At 42.8% G+C, this 21,636-nt stretch overlaps 1 protein-coding gene across 5 annotated transcripts in view; it reads right to left on the bottom strand.

Moving 5' to 3' along the window:
• The window catches only part of LOC105028206 (copine-8), an 89,922-nt gene extending 69,718 nt beyond the window's left edge, over window positions 1-20,204 (bottom strand). For 2 of the 5 annotated variants that reach the window (XM_010900777.4, XM_010900779.4), the window contains exons 1-2: window positions 20,016-20,204; window positions 618-658 (exon numbers count right to left, since the gene is read on the bottom strand). In XM_010900777.4, the coding sequence (XP_010899079.1) occupies window positions 618-658; window positions 20,016-20,119 (145 nt within the window). In that variant the 5' untranslated portion in view covers window positions 20,120-20,204. Of the gene's footprint in view, window positions 1-617; window positions 659-16,173; window positions 16,280-20,015 lie in introns of those variants that run through there. The other 3 variants (XM_020042922.2, XM_020042923.2, XM_020042925.2) reach the window with 3 other exon arrangements.
• Window positions 20,205-21,636: the final 1,432 nt, after the last annotated feature.

Genomic DNA, 21,636 nt, shown 5'->3' with positions numbered 1-21,636 from the left:
AGAGAAATAAAAAGAGAGAGAGAAAGGCACAGAGCAAGAGAAAGAAAGAAAGAGAGGGAGAAAGAGAGGTAAAAATAATGCAACAGGGCCATAATACATAACACAATCAAATGCAACTGATTAATAAAGGCCATAGTGATTAATCAGTCAGTATTAATCAGTACAAGTACAGCACACACACATGGTGATCCATTAAAGCACACAGATAGGAATACCATCCAGGCAGCATGGTCCCCACAAAGCCTTATTCCTTTTCACATGAGCCTCCAGCTAACCCAAACCCTAAAGAAAACACAGTCTTGTGGGAAAAACAGAAGAAAGAAGGATGGATGGAGGACTAGATAAAAGTAATGAACATGGTATGGAGAAGGAGTTTGATGGGGAGGGGTGAGCCTGGACTAGGAGCTCATCATACAGGCACGCTAACTAGCTAAACGATTAAGGAGTGGCACAGAATGCTTAGAGATGTTCTGGTTGATCAGGAAGAAGCTGAGCCTCAGGAATTCCATCAGCACACAAAGGTCAGAATGAACAGAAATAATGTATCATGGATTGATGACAGTGACTGAAACAAACAGCAGAAAAGCAGCGAGGGGGGAAGGGGGTGACTGACTTACTTGGGTCTGATTTGGAGAAGGTATCCCTGTCCAGCAGATTTCTGTGCAAAAAAAAAAAAAGAGAGTAACAAGAGTTAGTGGATGCGAGGAGGGCTGAGTTTGAGCGACACCATGTTGCTTGGTTAAACCCGGCCAGATGCTGATAGACTCATTAAAGCTGTCGTCCGGTTAGTTAAGACAGGGCCCACCAGTGGGGACAGATACTGAATGTGGCAGGCAGACATGCCGCCTGGGTCCCAAACAACACCCCAACACCCTCCACAGCCAACCACTCCCACCCCGGTGCCCGGCGCGGCCTGTCAGACGCAGGGCACTCTAAAGGGGGAACAGGGAGTCATTTGGGACCGGGCTAATGGGCGCCACGCTCTGATTGGCCGTGAGATGAGGCCTGTAAACGAGGCTTCGCCTTAACAGACGGCACCGTCTTCTCAGCTAATTATTGAGAGAGATTTCTGTAGGAAATGGCTGTTAAAAAAAATAAACATTAACTAATGCACCCTGACAGTGCTGTTTACCCAGGAGGGTGTTCATACGCGCATAAAGTTGTGAAAGTCCAGTCCAATCTTTCATACCATGATAGCCTGGATCAGGGATGTGCTACTTACTCCTCAGGAACCAATCATATTGCATGATGGGTTCCTACCCCCTCCTCTTGACCCCTCCAGAAGTCAGTAAAACGACCCTTAACCCCCTTATCACCAAACCTCCATTCCTAATGAATACATGAAACCCCTCCCCGCCGGAATCAAACACTCACTGAACAAACCAATGAACTTACCCTCCTAAATCCTCACCCAGCCTTTAAATGCCAACTAGTTTGAGTAGGAATGTGGCGGTCTCACAGCTTTTAGATGGCGAAAGATCTGACAGAAATCATAAAGTATTTATTTGCCAGTCTGGGGATGCAGGGCTGAGAAGATCATGAGTAATGCATGAATCCAAGGAATACACTTCCCGTGACCAACCTCATATAATTGAGCGTGTTTTGGGTGGCAGACAGCTGAATGGTAGAGTGTTGGGGTGGCAATTGAAAGGTTGCTGGTTTGAATCCCAGAGCGTTCAAAGTTAAACATCTGTCAATGTGTACTTGAACAAGGTACATAACAGCAGTAACACCAATGAGACACTCTGGATAAATTATCCAATAAGATTGTGAGCACCTGGGTGTCCTCTGGAACTGCTGGTTCACATGCTATTGAACGATCTCTGTCACATTACCTCATCTGATGCTGTAAAGTTGATGAGAAGTCGGGGAATGCTGGGATATTCCCTTTTATCCTGATAAAGCTCAGGGATTAGCTGGGGCTTGGGACTGCTGTTGGACCAGAGGGTACACTGATCTACGTCTGTCACTCCCATCCTGCTACCCTTGTAGAATTCATTTCACTCTCCATTTCCCTCTCTGTCCCTCGCTTTGTCTTTCTCTGTCTGCCTGGCCAACTCACTCCCTGTGCGTTTTTATCCCTATGTGTGTGTATTACAGTGTGTGTGTGTGTGCGCATTACAGTGTTTGTGTGCATTATAGTGTGTGCACTGCAGTGTGCATTACAGTGTGTACGTGTATTACAGTGTGTACGTGTATTACAGTGTGTGCATTACAGTGCGTGTGTGCATTACAGTACGTGTGCGCGTTGATTACAGTTTGTGCATATTATAGTGTTTGCATTGCAGTGTGTGCATTACAGACTGTGCATTACAGTTTGTGCCTTACAGTGCATGTATTACAGTGAGTGTATTACAGTGCGTGTATTATAGTGTGTGTATTTCAGTACTTTTATTACAGTGCTTGTATTCCTGTATTACAGTGTGTGCGTGCATTACAGTGTGTGCGTGCATTACAGTGTGTGTTTTACAGCGTTTGTGGGCATTGCAGTGTGTGTTTTACAGCGCATCAGAGCATGACAGCATTACAATACGTGCACGCACATTACAGTAGGTGCATATTACTGTGTTTGTATTGCAGTGTGTGCATTACAGATTGTGCATTACAGTGTACGTATTACAGTGCATGTACTACAGTGCATGTATTTGTGTATTACAGTGTGTGTATTACATTGCATGTATTCGTGTATTAAGGTGCGTGTATTATAGTGCATGTATTACAGTACTTGTATTACAGTGCATGTATTCCTGTATTACAGTGCATGTATTCCTGTATTACAGTGCGCGTATTACAGTGTGTGTATTACAGTGCATGTATTACAGTACATGTATTACAGTACATGTATTACAGTACATGTATTACAGTGTGTGCATCCATGTCATCTACAGCTCAAAAGCGTCAGAGGCTACAATGGGGTCAGCCTGGTCACGATGGCAGTTTAAATCAGCCGTTCTTGCTCATCGAGATAAATATTTTAACCAGACTGCGTTGGCTGGTTACATCACGTGTGTGTGTGCATCCGTGCTTCTGGGCATGCCTTTGTGGGCCTCGGTTCAGGGTTTCCACCTGAGATGCTAATGTGAATGAGTCATCCTAGTCTCTCCATCGCTTCTCTCTCTCACAGTCTCTCCATCTCCATCAGTCCTCCATCTCCCTTCATCTCTCTCTCTTAGTGAGAGAATCGGGCTGAAAACTGAAAGACACAAAGGGTGAAATCCTCTAAATGGCCGATGCAGTCTCTTGGAACTAACTTAACGTAGCAGGTGTTCAACGTAGCAGGTGTTTGGGGGAGGTTCTCGTCTCTTTAACTGTGGAAAAGGAGCTGTGTCATGCCACCTTGTCCAAAATACTGTCACAGTTGGGCTATCAACCAAAATCAATTGGGTAGACCAAGACACGTATTAAAATGTAAATGTTTCCATATAGACACCCTGTTTTAATTAAATAAATGATACACACTGAGCTTTTCTGACATCATCTTTTAAAAGGGTGAATGATGCTGAATGATGAAATATCACAAATGACTCAAGAGGAGCCTTTTATTATTATATTATTATGACTATTATATAAGAAGCCAGAGATAGCAAGACATGATTAGCAGGCTGTGGACAGCAATGCGTAACGGATTGAATAAAAAGGGTTTCGCTTCACTTTTGAGGGCGTTGCTTGTTGTTAATCAAGAAGGGGCTGATAACGGTTGAGTGCAGGACGGTATCTGGAATGGACAGACGTCATGTGCCTGTCCGCAGAATGATGCGCTTCTCGTCAAAGGACAGACAAACTCTGAGCACATTGACAAATGGTAAAAGTGTATATAATTAATCTCCGCATGGGGCGCTGAGGTTATAACGGGGGGGCTGTGGCACCACCAATTCACATGGCTATGCAACTAGGTAGGAATCCTCTGCCCCCGAATTGGAAGATCCGAAATACGTAGCATCTTCACCCTTTAATACTGAAGGCTGTGCGATTTTGCACAGACAGCATGTAAGAGAAGGATCAAAGAAATCCCATAGTCTATTGTTGTTCTGGAAAAAAGCTGTCTGCAGCAGATTGCTAAACAGTATTTTATATGCATGACATTAATTTAGGTCTAATCTTGTTTTCTCAGGCCAAACCAGGAACCTTTTTATAACTGCTGTCAGGACACAAATCAGAATATGCACATCTGCATATTTTGGATAGGTATACCTTTAAAGCTATAAGAAGCCTACTAAATGATGTGTGCAAAATGTTTTTTTTTCCATTCAATGTTAAGCCTTCAAGCTCAATTGTGGTTGTTGGACCGGTAAATACTTTCTAGTTGAGCAAGCTGCGATAGCAGAACAACTTGGCAAGTGCATTGGAGGACATTTCTCGAGCTACAACTCTCCCGAATGTAATTCTTTCACTTTGTCCTTTTATATACCAGAATTCAGAATTACTACGATCTAGCAACAAAGCCACCAGCAGCAGCATAAACATTTCTCAACCAAAACACCCATATGGACTTGGATAACTGAATTCAATTCCAAGCCCACAGAGAACCTAGACATGCAGGCTGGCTGAATGAAGTTTTTCAAATGAATAAAGATAGCAGTTGACCCAAAGTTTTCAGGGAACAGACTCCAGACATTTTTAAAGAAGTCCCTTTGTGTCTCTGCCAGCTCATCTCCAAGTGGGTAAGCGGTGCAGAAAGCTGATTCCCCTGAGACTCAACAGCCCACAACAGACCTGACATCTGAGACTGCACTGAGATGGAGACAGATCTGACACCAGGCCGGAAGAATCTCTTCAGAGACACAAGAGTTGGAGCATAACACTAACAGGACCAACTAGTCTGTCCGTCCGTCCGTCCGTCTTGTCTGTGTCTGTCTGTCCGGCCGCCTATCTGACTTGCTGGCTGCTTCTCTGACTGTATCTGGCTTCCTGTTTTTTCTGTCTGCCTGTCTGTTTGTCAGGCTGGCTGCCGGTGTCCATCTGGCTGTCAGTATGTCTGCCTGCCCTGATTGAGAAAAAGAAACGAAAGGAGTGGAAATACAGTAAAACCGGGAAAGGAGGAACAGAGAGAGATTGATGGATCTGAGAAGAGGCACCTTCCCTGTAGAGATATCTAATTATTCTAAATGCCTTTCAGAGCTCAGTGAAAGAGAAGGAGAGATAAAGAGAGACAGAAAGTGGCGCTGCCACGTGTCAGTCACCCAGCTCCAGCGGGACCTGACTCCGTCTGACCAACTGAAGGAATGTCTCAGCAACGACGGTAAGGCCGTGGTTACCACAGCAACCATCAGTGAGCCAAAAGGGGCAGTCACCTACTGGACAGACTGACTGACTGGCAGTTGGTCATTTCTCTGAGGTTGGAGGAATATGTGGTTCACTCATAGACAGCAGTGACCAATATGACATCAACCCTCTCCTCCCCTCCCTCCCTCCCCTGGCCACATCCCCTTTCCCCTCCCTCCCCCTCCACCTTCTCCCATCCCCTTTCCCCTCTCTCCCCCGCCCCTCCTCTCCCAGCTCCTTTCCCCTCTCTTCCTCCCTCCTCTCACGGATGAGATGTGTTCTTACTTTTAATTGAATGAACACATCAATCGTGTCTGTCTGTCTGATTGGCTCAGGAGTGGCAGATCTTCGCATTACCATGAAGACCTGCTTGACATCCCGTTGATTTGGTGCCCAGCCCCCCCGGGCCCTCTTTCCTGCAGAACATCCTCTACCTAAACGGTCCCAGGTTTTTTCAAACTGTCTCACACACACACACACACACACACACACACACACACACACCTGAAGTAACCTAGCATAGGCAGAGCATGTAAAGCAGAGTTTAAGGGCAAGTAATCACATATGGATTCATGTTCCTAATCCAGGCACTTGTCGTTTCCTGTCTGGGGTACAACTTCTTCCTGTCTGGACTCCCCACTTACTCAAGAGATTTCCCATGTCAGGCCGCTCCTATGTTCACGCCGTACCTCATAGTCACAATGTCCTTCCCATCACAACGACGCTGCTGTTTTCCTACGGAGCAGCAAGGGTCACTGCCTCTCCACCTTCAACTGAACCTTCTCCCAGTCAGAGCACTTTCATCTCTACAATAATAAAACTTGCTTTACCCTAACGCCAGGCCAGCCACTGCCCATTTGACCTCTTAGAGATGTGTCTTAAAAACAAAAAAAGCACTGTTGCTTTCTCGCACTAGTGTTTTCCGACGGGCACAGATTTAGCTGACAGACACTTCATTAAAGAATTTGCGCTTACTATTGCACTGACCGTTAATTGCAGTGGATACACACGTCTGCTAAATGACTACAATATCAAAATGGGAACAGCAACAGAGCAGCCGTTTGCCTTGGAAACTGTGACTTCTCCAGGGATATTTTGGTCCTGCTCATGGTGATCTGTGGCAATGGCTAACCCTGGCTAACCCTGGCTAACACTGTCACTGAACAGGGAGAACAGGAAGAGCTGGAGAAAGGAGGGACTACGAGGAGACACCTTCCGTCCTCTCCCCTCGCCACAAATGACCACTTAGCCCTTCTCTCCCAACCTTCACTTCCCCCTCTTTCTCGTCTCTGATTCCTCACTTTTCTTTCCCTCTTCTCTCTCTCACCGCCTCATCCCTCTCTCCACCCAGAGTTTGGCCTGAATAATGGATCTATAGAGAATACAACATCACACTGAACTAGATACAGTCACCAAGGAAGCTAACAGGACTGACACGCACTCTAAAGGTGTTGATTTTAACATGCAATGTAGAATACAGCACGTGTGTTTCCAGAAAGCTACAATATCAAAGAACAAAACACTGTCAAGCAGGGAGATTACTAAAACCAGAGGAGAAAGAAAGTGCTAGAAGTCAACATGGAATGGTGAACTGAATGTAAGCAACATAAAACTGCATGTCTACCTTCACATTTAGAAAGCTCCACCTGACACAGAAATAAACAGAATGCATTGCATCCTCTTTGTTTACATTGTTTAGGTCAGGGGTTGGCCCATTTCTCCTTGTAGAAAGGTTTACTGTATAGTGTATTAACCCCTGCTGTACCCAAACTAATGTTACAGGCTGGAGGCAGGGAGAAACACTGTGCCAACTGAGATAAAGGAAAGCGATGACATGAAGATGATGATATATCCTTGTGGAGGCGTAGTGATAATTCACATTTGAACTATTAGCAGGCATGGGGAGGCTGTGACGAACCAATGCAGCCTGAAAAACTGCTCCAACAGCCAGCATTCAAAGAACCACTTCTATAATTAAGCACTATGGCCAGTAGAGGTGAGGTATGTATGTATGTATGTATGTATGTATGTATGTATGTATGTATGTATGTATCTATATATGCACATACATATCTACTGGCGTGATACGATTACATTGGAATATCAATTAGAGCATTTATTATCAGAAAACTTAATGACATCTTTCTATTAAGAAAACCATGCAGAATGTAAAATAAACAGGATTGTTTTCTAAGGTCGAAGACTGGCGTGTTACAACTGGCCAAGATTATTCTTTGCAACATCTGGAGAGCACAGGACCAACAGAGCATGCTCAGATGAGCAAGGGTTTTTCAACAGGTCACTGAGCCCAGCTCCACAGGTAGAAGCTATTCCCTGGTCTCTGTCTCTCTTTCTTTCTCCATCTCTCTCTCTCCCTCCCTCCCTTTCTCACAAAATCCAACACATGCCTGTGCACATCCACATTATTTCTTGCCATGTCTACCCACACACACACAGAAGGAGAGCGTCAGCAGCTATGTGGCCTGTATATTCTCAGTACCTCTCACTGGAAGACCTGCCCTAATTTTTACTGACAAGCTGGGCTGGGAGAGCAAAGAGACAGAAGGCTAAGTTGTGTGTACGCATGCGCTCAGCTTCACACACACACCCACACACCCACACACCCACACACACTTCATTTAGTTGGAAATTCCTTTTTAATTCCAGTTATTCATTCTTGAATGAATTACATTTCAATAGGTCACACGCCACAGGAAGAAGAATTCAAATGGAATTTTACTCCAAGGAGGCACAATTCAATGAAATGAAATCCAAATGGTTTTAAAACCATGTATGGTTCTTCTTTTCAACTATTTTTAATAACTGCAGAGGTCTAGAAATATTCTGAGCATGTATCAGAGGCCGTCAAAAATAATTCATAATTGCCATGTGTCATATCAAACACCGAACGAAACAACAGTGTCTTGGTTATAATTAAATCCATATAAGAAACAGAATGTGCATTAGTAAGGGAAGGATGTTTTACATGAATTTGACTTCATGTTCTGTGCTGAAATGGTTTGAATTGAATTCCTTAAGTTTAAATTTCGATTCCTGTGGTGTGTAGCCAGCTGAAATTGTTAAGAATTATATCAACTGAGCCCTTCCCAGGTGGCGCAGCGGTCTAAGCTGCTCTGTATTGGCACCAACCTAACCCCTGGCCCAGAGCCTTGACTTGGCAGACGGCTAACAAATGGACGGGAATCCCCATGGAAGATTTGAATTGACCCTTAGGGAGCGGGGAGGCATGGTCAGCAGGGACTGCCTTGTCTCATTGTGATCTAGCACCTCTCTCAGTTAGCTGGAGTGTCAAAACCGAACTGACCACGGTTGCCCCACGAGAAACAACAATATGTTTGAATTCAGGAATTCTAAATTCTAATACTTTAACCTGCGCTTGCAATGATTTCCATCTGATCCACTAGTAAGTCAACATCAAAACTCAGCGTTGGTCGTGACAGACCCATGAGCTTAATGCTGAGACACAGCCAGTCATTATCCATTCACCAAGACGGCAACAGGGAAAGCAGTTAACATGCCAATGTTTCTGTCTCTCGTTCTCTCTCTCTCACTTCTTACTCTTTATGTTTCTCTGCCCCGTCTCCATCGCAGATCTCACAACCATCAATCAATGTTTCCCATCTCAACCAGGCACAATATCACATTTACTTAAGCGTCAGCGTTTGACAAATGACTTGTGTTGAGGTGCAGTTTTTCATGCAGTGGATTGCTGGTCCCATTACTTTGCATTCCGCAGCGGTTTTACAGTACTAACAGATGGAGAGAGAGTTTTAAGAGGTGCTGTTCTGAAGGATATTATCAGGACAACCACAAGATGGACTGTCAAACAGGGTTGGATCGATTTGGAACTTATATACTACGACCCTTAACACCCCTTGTGAAATAGCACAATTCGGAGGCAAATTTGAATGAATCATATCCAGGTCTGTGTCCATTTCTGTCCGAGAATGTCTCTTTGTCCTTCCTCAATCCACTCTCATCCCCACCTCCTTCACCCCTTCAACTCCAATCCCACCGCTCGTTCTCTTCCTCTCTCTGCCCCTTCTATTCCTCCTAGCTACCCCTCTCCCTCCATCTCTCTATCGCAGTCCTCCAGCAGAGAGGAGAGCCCAGTGAAGTCAGGGCTTGTTAGTGCTGGCAGCAGACAGACAGGAGCACAGAGGATCCCGAAGCAGACCAGAGGAGAGCTTTTGTCAGCCTTCCCAGTGAAGAGATGAGAGATGAGACACCCTGAGGAATATTAACTAGCTGGGAGATGTGACCAGGGTGGGGATGGCTACATTAAGCCTGTGAGTGTCCCCCACTGGAATTCTCTGTCTGTCTGTCTGTGTGTGTGTGTCTGTCTCTGTCTGTGTGTGTGCGCGCATGTATAGGCTCGATCTCACCCGCTCTCTTTCATCTCATCATTGCCGCCAATCCCCCTCTTCTCTCTCACTCCTGTACTCAAGAGCATGACATGATGGGTCGGCATGAAATCTTATTAAGACATGTTCCTAAATCATTACTGTGGCCTTTTCATGACATGTTGACATCTTTAATAATTGATGTATATGGAAATTTGAACTGTACATGAACAAACAAGCAAAACTATTCATGGCTGCCTTCTCATTTGCAGCATGGAGAGATGGAGGGAGAGATGGAGGGAGAGATGGAGGGAGAGATGGAGCGAGCAACAGACAGACAGATGTGAACATGGTTTTATGCTTCTGCAGCAGTCTGTCAACCTAGATATCCCTATGGTGTGTCTGACAGGTCCAGGTTTCTGTTTCACAGATTCCAACAGTGAAAAGGTTCAGGGGACTCAAGACCAATGTTCACTCTAAGCTGGGAGGGAACATCATCGAAGCCAAATTTTGCGAGCAACGAACCCGGTCGCAATACACAGATTCATTTATTTAACAGGAGAGACGTGGTAACTAGCTGGCATTGGGCCGGTTTCGCCCGGCATTTTAAACCTAGTTGGAGGTTGAAAACTCAGGCTCAATGGATTTGGAGTAAATGAAGGGGTCTGAATACTCAATTGAATCAAGCTTGATGTTTTAGTCCAACTTTAAAGATTCCACTCAAGAGAACAAACATTTGCTCCGTAAAGTATAAATTGGTCAAGACCCTCTAATTACTAATACCTTTCAGTTCCAAAAAAAACTATGTGCAGGGTTTTGTTCCAGAAAAGTAGCTTCAGAAAAACTAATGAAGAAATACTAAGGGCCTTTTTACACTAAATTATATTATCCAACAGGTGTCTAAGATTACTCAAACCAGCTAGATTATTTTATAGTATGAAGTTAAGGAAATCGCTTCAGAAAGACATAATATTCATCGGTGGCCTACACTACTTTTTGAGGGAACCCCCTTCCTCTTCTGAGTATTGCAGTGAGAACAGAAAACGCCAGTTTTACTAGTGTCACCGTGGGTTGAGCCATGAATCCATAACTGACCCAAAAAAGTCAAATGAAAACCTCAATATGTAACCATTCTGTTAAATCCTGAAATAAACATTGCACTAGGCTTCATGTTTGTCTTGCTTAATTATCTAGGGAGAGTGAGGTGCAGGAAGAAAAATTTAAGATACCTACTGTTCTGCATTGTGTAGTCAACTATACTTTATATAAGCTATGAAATGCGTTCTAAGAAGAGTGTGGAAGCTATCAACAGTCACTATTACATACACACATTTCCATCGATTCCAGCCCACAACCCTCCCTCAGCTTATCTGGCTTTATGCTCCAACGTACACTGAAACAACATGTAACTCCCTCGTACTGTAAAACGGCACTCATACAGTTTGATGTAGATGGAGGCAACAAGTATAACAACATTTATTTATTTTATTTTTGGATTACTTTGTCTATAAAAAAAAAATTTCATGCCAACCATACAAAAGGCCATTCAGAGATTAGATGAAAACGTTTCACTTGCAAAATGCTAATAAAGCTAAAATTGCTTACGGTAGTGAAAGGAACTGGAGTTAAGTTGAAAGACTGAAGGGTCCACTCCTCCAACAACAAAGGCCAGAAAATCAATATGTTACCGTGTGATTAAAGGAAGCGTAGTGTAGGCTGGCTAGGCACTTGGCCCGGCGACAAGAGGAGTTCTTCTGCGTAAGTGCTGCTGACTGCTGCCTCTCACAGGGAATGTAATTATGGTTATTGACATAGTCAGCGATCTGCCTTCCTGGCCAAAATTATTGGCACCCTTGCACTTTGTTTAAATAACATTGTCTCTATCAATAACTTTAAATTGGCCAAAGTAATTGGTCTCCAATTTGTATATGCCACTGTTAGTATTAAAGCACCTTTGTTTTTTGATTCAGAAGCTAATATATTCTTTTATATCTGAAATTAAACAGAAATAACAGTAACAAAATTATTGACACCCTAGACTCAATATTTGGTAGCAATTATGCTCTTCCAATAGCCATGGGTGAGCTTCGTGCACCGCAGTACTGGCGTGGCATGAGCCATACATTTCTTCACCACATTTCATAAACTGGAAACAGGAACATTAATATTGTCCATAAGATTGTCCATGGCTGGCTACAATCTTGTGTCTGACCACCTCAGACAATCGCCTGGTTTTCTTTTCATGCCCATTGAGGAACACACAGTGAAATTACACATACAGGTAATAGGCTGCCATTTAGGAAATGAGTCGTCACATAAATCACAAACCAACACATTTATAGTGACTTAAAAAAATTGATATTCTGTCAACTTCTGTGATCAGTTCCATAAGCAACTAATGTGTTCGATTCTGACCCACTTCTGTTCACCAGAAAATCACTCCTCCAACTAAACATGTATCTGATTCACCTTGGCTCTATGGAGTGAGCTGGCAAATCATCCGTTTACCTGTAAATAATAATTAGGCATTGGTAATCATTTTTGGAAAGACAACTATTCCATTAAAATGTAGGTCATATTACAGGTCATATTTCACTGACATCTAGAACAAAAGGCACTTTAGTCATACAGATACTGTTCATCGAAGAGAACATCTGCCCTTATCAGTCAACATACAGCTCTCCAGAGATCACATGACTACGGATGTTTTATTGTTTTGACGTGAGGTGTATTTTAACCAGAACTGGGAGGCAGGGGGAGTGGCACACACACACAAGCACACACACACACACACACACACACACACACACACACACACACACACACACACACACACACACACACACACACACAAGCACACACACAAGCACACACACCATTCAAGGGCATAGTGGTGAGAGATAATTAGCAGACACAGACATTACTCCACCATCTCAATGCAACCTACAGGCTACTTAATTCAGTCACAGCAGTGGCAATGCGGTAAGCGTTAAATTAAATCCAAATGGGGTTAAAATGGCTCCATCTCGAGTTGACTGCTATCGCGCGCAGTCTGTGTTTGCGGGAAAACCCAGAGGAAGCCACAGGAGTATTTCAGCTGGTAGATCCAGTGGCAAACTGCCGATGCCTAGCGCTGATCGAGCGCATGACAGCTTGGTGACAGCGCTGCCTGTCACTGCCACATCTCATGTAAACACCATAACTCCTCTGATTTCCATACTGATCAAATCCCTGCAAACACACACACACACACACACACACACACACACACACACACACACAACTGAAACCTTGAGCGCTATAGGCTCGCTTATGTCCATTTCACAGGCATTAATGTACTGTATATTAATTGAGTAGCTTGGCAGGAAACACAGTAGAACAGGTAAGAATATAAATAGATTTGTGTACTGTCTGATGATCAGTGGGCGAGAAGGAGAATTTAGGAGAGGGAGAGAAAAACAACTTCTCACTCGTAGGTTGACGCGCTCAAGGATGAGCACCTTTTGCACTAACCAAATTACAGTACACACGTACGACTACATACTACATACGTATTAGTCTCTCACACAAACACACAATCGTGTAGATGTGTTTTTCAGCCACAGAGGGAATTATCTCAAGAGATTAGGGTAGTTGAAAAGAAGTTGCGGTCAACAGTCATTTCCTTAGTTTGTTGATCTTCATGATGGCCGCTTGACTCTCAGGTGAAACAGATTCTATTGCCAGAGCCATCCACACACATACACCAGAACACTACTAAGCCTCACACCATAACTTCCAAGTTCGTTTTAGCATCATACGTTTTCAGACAAATCCCACTATCAACTTGGTCCCTGAAGGCGCCTTCATAATCTATCCAGCTCCCACTGTTCAAGCAGAGTATCCATTGATCAGGGACTGTCATTGTTTGCCTGTCTTTCACTCCCTTTTCATCTTTCTCTCCTCTCTTTCTTAGTCCTTTGTGTCTTCACAGCTTTCTCTGAGTCATATTGAACCAGGCCACAGCATGGCCCCCTAGCTCTTCTCAATCAATCCAGACACTTTTGTCACTCCTACAATACCAGCTATTAGCTCATCTTTATGCACCCAAAAGGGCAATACGATCACTTCCTGGAGTACCAGAGGGAATCAAAGCACAAGTAGTATCATGGGTAGGGAACAAGTGGAATGTGGATTTTTATTCAGGGTTCTATAATAAAGAAAGATCTGCTTCTAGAATCTCTAAGTTAATAGCTGAAGCTGGAGATACTTGACTTTTGGGTCAGAGCCAATCAAATGCCAGTGTGATGTTTTTTTTTTTTTACTGAATAAAGTCAACTGGAATGGAAAAGGCCACCCAATAAACAGGAACGGAAGATGGCTGCAGTAAAGGCCTGGCAAAGAATTACCAGAGATGATAACCAGCATCTGGCAATGTCTATGGGGTGCTGACTTCAAACCAATCATTAGATGAACAATATCCAGTCAAGTACAAAACATGACCACTTTAATATAAGAATCAGTCCACACACTTCTGGCACCAGAAATGGCAGGACTGTCCTCAAAACGTTCTACAGGTTCAAAATGTATCATTCGGTTTTCATTTTTTCTTTCTATTTTGTTTGCACTTAAACAAAATAGTCATTGCCTCATTTGAAATAGGAATACAGAGGCGATAAACAAAATGAAGAAAACATTCTCTGTATGCTTGACATGTACGCCTCATCTAGTGCGTACGAGACAGGTACAAAAAACAAAAGAATGCAGCTGATGGGTTGACCTCCGATCTCTGCTGTGAGGGCCAACTGGGGGGCTGACCTGGTAGTGTGGGTGTCATACAAAAGCAGGAAAACTCTCCCACTATGCCTCAGGACCTTTGAACGGACTACAAACCACCATCACAGTGACTCACACATGAACACGAACCAGGATGCTTCGCTCCGCTTCCCGGAGGACGCCTTCAATACCATGTGATCCAGGCCCGAGTTTCTGACAAAGAAAGAAGTTACACTCGCATGACGCAGATTCGTACCTAAGTGAATAGTTCTTATTGTATCACTTAACTGTTATTTTGAGCCGGCACTGCGTGTCAGAAGTTGACAACAGCTGCCTCTTCCTTTGCCATTTCTTTCCTATGCAGGGATTTGGACATCTTAAAGCCAGAAACCTAGCTCGCACATTTCCAGAATACTGGTCTTACCTAACTCTGAAATCAGCGCAAATATACAGGAAAAGAGACGTAACAGGAAGGACCCATGGAGTATTCAGAGGCATGCAGAATATTCAAAAGATGGGACTGCTTGAGGAAAGGCAGATGTAAAGAACCAAGTTGATATCCGACATCTTCCAGGTCCCCAAACTGACCATCATCAATTACCCTGGGACTGTCAACAGAAAGGTCTGCAAGGTGACAGACGCCCAGAGTTCTGTTTCCACTCTCACTCTTACTTCCCACTTTCAACTGAAAGGCCATCATTCAGCTCCACAAACCAATCCAACAGGCAGACAGGCAGACAGGGTGCAGGAGGGCTGCAAAGTTATTAGAGAGATGAGCGAGTGAGCAATACAGAGGGAAAGAACAAGAGGCAAACAGAGCAAATGTTTTGTTCCATCAGCCAGAAGAGAAATGTTAACTGTATGAAGTAACCCAACTGACATCCAGACAATATGATTTTTTTCCAAGGAGAAAACTGGGGTGAAGCAAGGTACTGCTTTCTGTCCAAGATCTTTAAGGGAAACCCCAGCCTGTATCAGTATAAAACAGGAAGCGTATAATATTCCTTAAGTGGCCCGTTAAGAAAGAAAGGGGTTCAGGCTAGGGAAGCGGTACATGCCTCTCATTGATTAAACATTAATTAGATTTGTAAATGGCTAATTTAATGTGTGTATTAACATGTGGGTGTTTGCAGAACACATCTGGGGTTTGGTAACCCCGAGGCTGTGCCCAGACTCTCAGAGAAAACAATTGTTTTTCCAGTGTAGTCAAAGATAAAATAACAAGAAATAAATTGACAAACAGGCTGAAATAGTCAACTGATGAAAAAGAAAACAACAAAAACACAACATGAACACAAAGCCTTTCAGATTAATAACTGTGGCCAGTCAGCTATCCATTCAGTCATTTAGCCGGTCATTCAGTCATCCATTCAGTCATTCAGCCAGTCATCCATTCAGTCATTCAGCCAGTTAGGGACAATTGTGCTGATAAGAGTGACATACTGACAGAGAGAGAGAGATGGGGAGAGAGAGCGATAGCTGACCTGTCAGAGTCAGTTACATATTGACAAGAGGAGAAAACCCAGGAGAGAAGGGGAAAGAGATGGAGGGAAGGAGGAAGCAAATAGAGGAGAAAAGGGAAGTGACAGATTGACAGGTATCCAGTAAAGAGAGAGATAGAAAGGAGGGAGAGATGTAGTACAGAGAGACAGACTAGAGAGACAGAGAGAGGTGGAGTAGAGAGCGAGAAAGGGGAGAGAGACAGAGTACAGAGTGAGACGGAGTAGAGAGTGAGACGGAGTAGAGACATGTCAGGTAGGGAGTGAAAAAAGTTACACAGCTGGACGCAAACCTGTCATGGTGGCCCTGGTCCCTGTAGGGCCCCTCCTGTTCAATCAGAGGGGTAATGAGGCCCTCAGCTCTGACACCTGTGCTCCTGTTACTGATCAGACATGTCCCTGGACAAGCACAAAGGCAAAAACTCACACAAATTACCATAGACACCATCTGACTGACATTCCACAGGGAACTTCATATCTGATTGATATTCCACTAAAAAACATGAAACCCCACCAAACACCGGGATGATGCTCCACAAAATAACAGGGAACCCCACAACACATCCGACTGGCTACTGTACCACTGAAGAACAGTCAACCTCAAAAAACATCGGTACCTCATATAGCACAAGACAGCTAAGTACCATTGCTCTGTGTTGTGTTCTTTAACAAGAGTATGGAACTAAAATACACCCCTATTATCAGGACAGGACATGCTTGCTCCCAATGATATATTCAAATGTATGGTCCATGGCTCTATTCATTGTGTCTATGACAGTAACATAGACAACTCCTATAAGGAGGTATGGACAGGAAGTGTGAGTAAGGTGTGTGGGCCCCATCACTAATGGGCCCAGCAACACGTCCTATATAATTGTCCTTTGTTCAGAGTTTGTTAGCATTTGTGTGTTGTGTTAAGTTTCTCATGCCCATAATCTCTCAAGGAGTAGCACAATAACGCAATATCTGAAACAATTCTGTAGATGTAAAACCAATCACTGACTTTGGGCCGGTGTAGAGAAATTAAAATGGTACTGCAAGCTCTGTCGAATTACACATAGCCAGAGATAATTTTTCCCAGTCTTTTTCCACTGGCTAATACAGGCACATCCAACAAAGCAAAACACCTATATTAGTTTTATAAAATATCAACTGTATAGTACACAACGCAGCCAATCTAACTTCAGAAGTCATTCACCTAAAGACATGGGTTCAAAGACTAGATTTCAACATTGAAAATGCAGTCTCACGTGCATTTGAGTTACGTGGTCACTGCATTTTAGTGTTTTCCAAATGTACTTGTTACATATTAGCCTTTAATATGTATAATGGTTACTTTAGTAAGAACGTACTTGACTAAGCCAAGTGAGAGAGCAATTCAATTGCTTATTAAAAATATTGCAGCATTCGGTGGTCTCATGTTCAAGATGTAACAACCCAATTCACAGACATGGCTTCCCAGAATTCTGCACCATTGTGACGTGGCTTCCTGTGAACGTAATTTCCAGTGAATGTGATTTCCGGTGAAAGGGATTTCCGGTCAATGATAATATCGAACGCAACAAAGCATACAGTCATACTGTAATTCCACACACCTCACAACACATTTGTAAATACCTTACAACAATAAACAATGTGTCTTTTCCAATAAAACATATGAGAAATCACTGAGATGTTTGAAATAGGATTTTAAACATGGTCTGCATTACACTGCCCAAATCTAAAGAGCAAATCAAATAATCAAATGCTTGGAGGAGATATCTGTAACTAAAGTCTGGCTTCCATTAAATCTACAGGCCAAAGACAGAGCAAGAGAAAAGGGGCCAGAGACAGACAGACAAAGAGTGAGGGATATGTGTGAATAAAATCGAATAATTCCCAGTGAATGCGAGTGTTCAAGGGGATCCGGTGCCTGCCATCTTGTGTCGTCACAGCCTATACTATAGTTCACAGGGAATCTCCATCACGAGACAGAGCTGACAGAGGTTAAGAAATACTGGTCTGGTCCGGGAAGAGCAAACCGCCTTGAACGCACACACACACACACGCACAAACACACACACACGAAACAAGTGCAACTTTAATATGTCCTTCCCAAACGCAGCAGTGAATAATTGATGAACAACTTTCCAGTCACTGGGCTGTAGATACAGAAGTCAGATGGCCGTGGTTAAGAGCAGAGCAGCACCAAGCCATTACCAAAAGACCAACCAAGAATGACAAACACTTCGTAAGATTGCGTTAACACGGTCTTCACATTTTTTTTATTAAGTTGACTTTTCATGTTTATTTCAATCATGTCAAATATTATTATGAATCTCAAAACTACCGATAACTCTTGGATTCTGTTCATATTCAGACAGTGTTAAACAAAGCCCTAAAGTATATTACATTTCCAGACTTTGTCAGATTTTGTTTTTCCTTTTACTGTTCAAGTCTTATCTAGCTTTTGCCACTTTTATAACAACATGTTAGTTATGGTCAACATGGATTTAAGTTGCTGTGGCACTTTGTTCTGCAACAGTAAAAGGTTTTCTTAACATAAAGGGGAAATTCAAACCTGCCAGTATCAGAATCAGAATCTATTGTGGTAGTCTTGGACATTTGTAATATGATTCAAATCCTTTGTACCTGGGGGTTGAGTCAGTAATAATTCGATGGGCCATACCAATTTGAATTAATGTTACTCCAGACAGCTTATATAGCTGATAAAAATGTGGTCGTCTCTGTAACTGTGGCATAGGGCAAATTGAATAAACATGGACCTGGAGTTTTGCTCCCTGCTGCTTCACTAAGTACACAGTAAACCTTTCAAGGAAACAACTCTTCTCGGTTTCCCTAAAACAACACAGCACACCACTGTTACATTCTGGTTAGAAAACCCACGTTCAGAATAAACCTTTGGAATATTGTAAACCTAGGCTCGACGCTCTCTCTCACACACACACACACACACACACACCCACACACACACACACGCATACAAGCACAGCCACGCAAACATTTTCAGAGACACAATCTTAACAACGGTACCCTGCCTTTCCTTTCCTCTGTACCTTCCTAAAGATTTTGTGATAAGTCTAAAGCCCCCCCCCCCCCCCCACACCAACAACTATCTAAATGCTCCAAATCTTCTACTGAAGCTGAGACATAGTGAATTATTTCTGATATTCACCGGACAGGGGAGATAACACATTAACAGGGTGGATTCTTCTGAGAACAAGTGTTAATTGTCCCCTCTTTTTCAAATGATTCCACAGCAAGTGATTCAAATGAGGTATTGGGAGCTATGACTACGTATCAATAAGGCATTTTTGGCATGGGGCTTACTCGGATCTTGGCTTTGCTTTAATGATAATACTATGATTCCAATGGTAGTAAGGTGAAGCTTGTGAGACTTCCTCACGTCTAATGAGACCCCTCATTACATGAGGTTTGGCGGGGACTGGGGTTGCCGTTACGCAAAGGGAGACAGTGGCTGCGTGAGAGCCTCCACGGACTGGAAGGAAAGAGAAGGCACGTCATGGGAGACGTGCCGCTACATTTAATGTAGGCTGCCAAATATTTCAATTCAATTACACTTCTGACTACCACTGCACGTAGGTAAAATCAATTTACTTACCAAGCCTACCCTGAATTAGTGTAAGAAATCTGAGATCTAAATCTACCGTTGTCCCTTGTCATTTAGGTGACTGCAGAGCACGTAAAAAGCCCACAACCAAAACAAAACAAGTCAAGACAAGAAGGGGTTACTCGATGTCAATATTAAAACATTTCCCAACAAATAAGGATATTTTGGATTATTCGTGCCTGGTCAAGCCTGTTGTTGTAGACTGACAGCCGCCTAAATCACTATGAAATACTTAAACACATTAGAATAGACACAGTTCCGAAGTTGACATACTGAAACTAAGTTACAGTTTCAACACCATACTCTTAGTCTGTAGCCTGTGTGAAGCGTAATTAACAGCTTAAACACTCCCAATGAACGACGTTTCCACAATTCACAAAACCAGAAGTTAATTGACAATATGCCAATTGGACTCGCAGATAGAAATACAACCAATAGCAAATATCCTGTATAATATATCAGACTCCGACTTAAATAGGTTAGAAACTGATGCCACTCTCTTACCTGCAAGACACTGTGATTTCAACTTTAGTGGCGGGGATAGATGCGTTGAGCGGGTCGAAATCCCCTATCGACGCCATGTTGACAAAGCTATTGCAGTTGATCATGATGAAAATATTTTGTTTCACCCTTTTAGTACCAAGAACCGGATAAACTAGAAACTCCTCCTATTGCGAAACGTTAAAGAGCGCATGTGAGATGGAAGAGGAATGCTCCTAGCAGGCTACTAGCGGTCGGGTGATGTCACTTCATAACAGAAGACGCGTCACTGCCTACTTGGATTTTCAAGAGGAATGTGAAGCTTGATACACGGAATGCCACAGAAAATAATTTAACACTGAACCCCCTGGGTCTGCTCTGACAAATCCGTGCCCACACAACCTGACAATCTATCCCCATTATGTTTTTAACCATTCCTCACAAGGAAAAAATATACCTGTTCGGTTTAAGCTAGTTGGGGTTAGTATTATAATTGGGGGTACTTTTTAGTTTAGGCGTTAGGGGTTGGTTGACTTTAGACGGTTTGGTAAAGGTTAGGGAACATGGATTTATTTTGGTCCCAACAAGTAGCCTATAAAAAAAATTGTACGTGCACACATTTGCACATCCTGTGCATTTTCACAAGGTTCTATGTGGGCATTACAGTAACTCTTTGACAAGTGTCCTTGCTAGGTGGAGGTGTTGTGTTTGCCTTAAGGTGTGGTAATGGTTTCTTCCACCAGCGAGTGTAGGGTCTATGTGTAGGCCTATACAGTGCACAAGCTATATTTGGATGAGGTCAGACCTTAAACATAATGAGTAATGAAGATGATGCGTCACTCTCAGGATCAGATGTCTTATATCCAAACATAGACTGAAAGTAAATGAATACTGTTACTTTATGCTGTTGCATTTTTAGAACAAACATAGCTACCTCATAGCTACCTCTGGAGCACATAACCCTGCAGTGTGGGTTTGAATCCCAACAACTACTCTTTCAGCAAAATATCTCTTCTTTTACCACTTTCCTGTTCAACGAAATACAAAATACCAGAAAAATACTTTAACCATTTGCCTAACCTCAATTGTCATTTTTACCTTACCCTAAATACTAAAATATAGTTTTTTTTCAAATTATTCTAGTTTAATTTTTGGTTCACAGGAGTATAGGATAACAAGGAAACACACACAGTGAATGCACATGGACACGAGAGAGCTAGAGAAAGATGGCGAGTGGGACAGAGACCAGAGTCAGAAAAGGGCTGTGATGTTTTTGATTGTCAACTCATTTAATTTATAGAGTTGTCTTTTCTAGTAAGTATTGTTGACATTTGTATCTCAAAATATTTTGTAAAGGAATAATTGAAAAGTTGGTATTTGTTATATTTTTGGCCTTACCTAGGTAATTTTTAAGACCATCATTTTAAATCAAATAGATGTTACAAGGCCTTGGCTTTACAGTTTTCTTTGTTATATGGGCTTCAATTCGATTTGAATATGTCATTTATAAATTTAGAAATGTATAAACCTTAATATAAATATATTTAATTGTGTTTGGCACATGTTTTAGTATATAGTTGACCATAATATACTCTATGGGCATGTCAAAGTTCCAGTATGGGATCTGTACTACTTTTACAATTGA

This window comes from Esox lucius, chromosome 23 (assembly GCF_011004845.1).
Source record: "Esox lucius isolate fEsoLuc1 chromosome 23, fEsoLuc1.pri, whole genome shotgun sequence".
NCBI classification, from domain to species: domain Eukaryota; kingdom Metazoa; phylum Chordata; class Actinopteri; order Esociformes; family Esocidae; genus Esox; species Esox lucius.
This window is presented reverse-complemented; position numbering and strand designations above follow the sequence as displayed.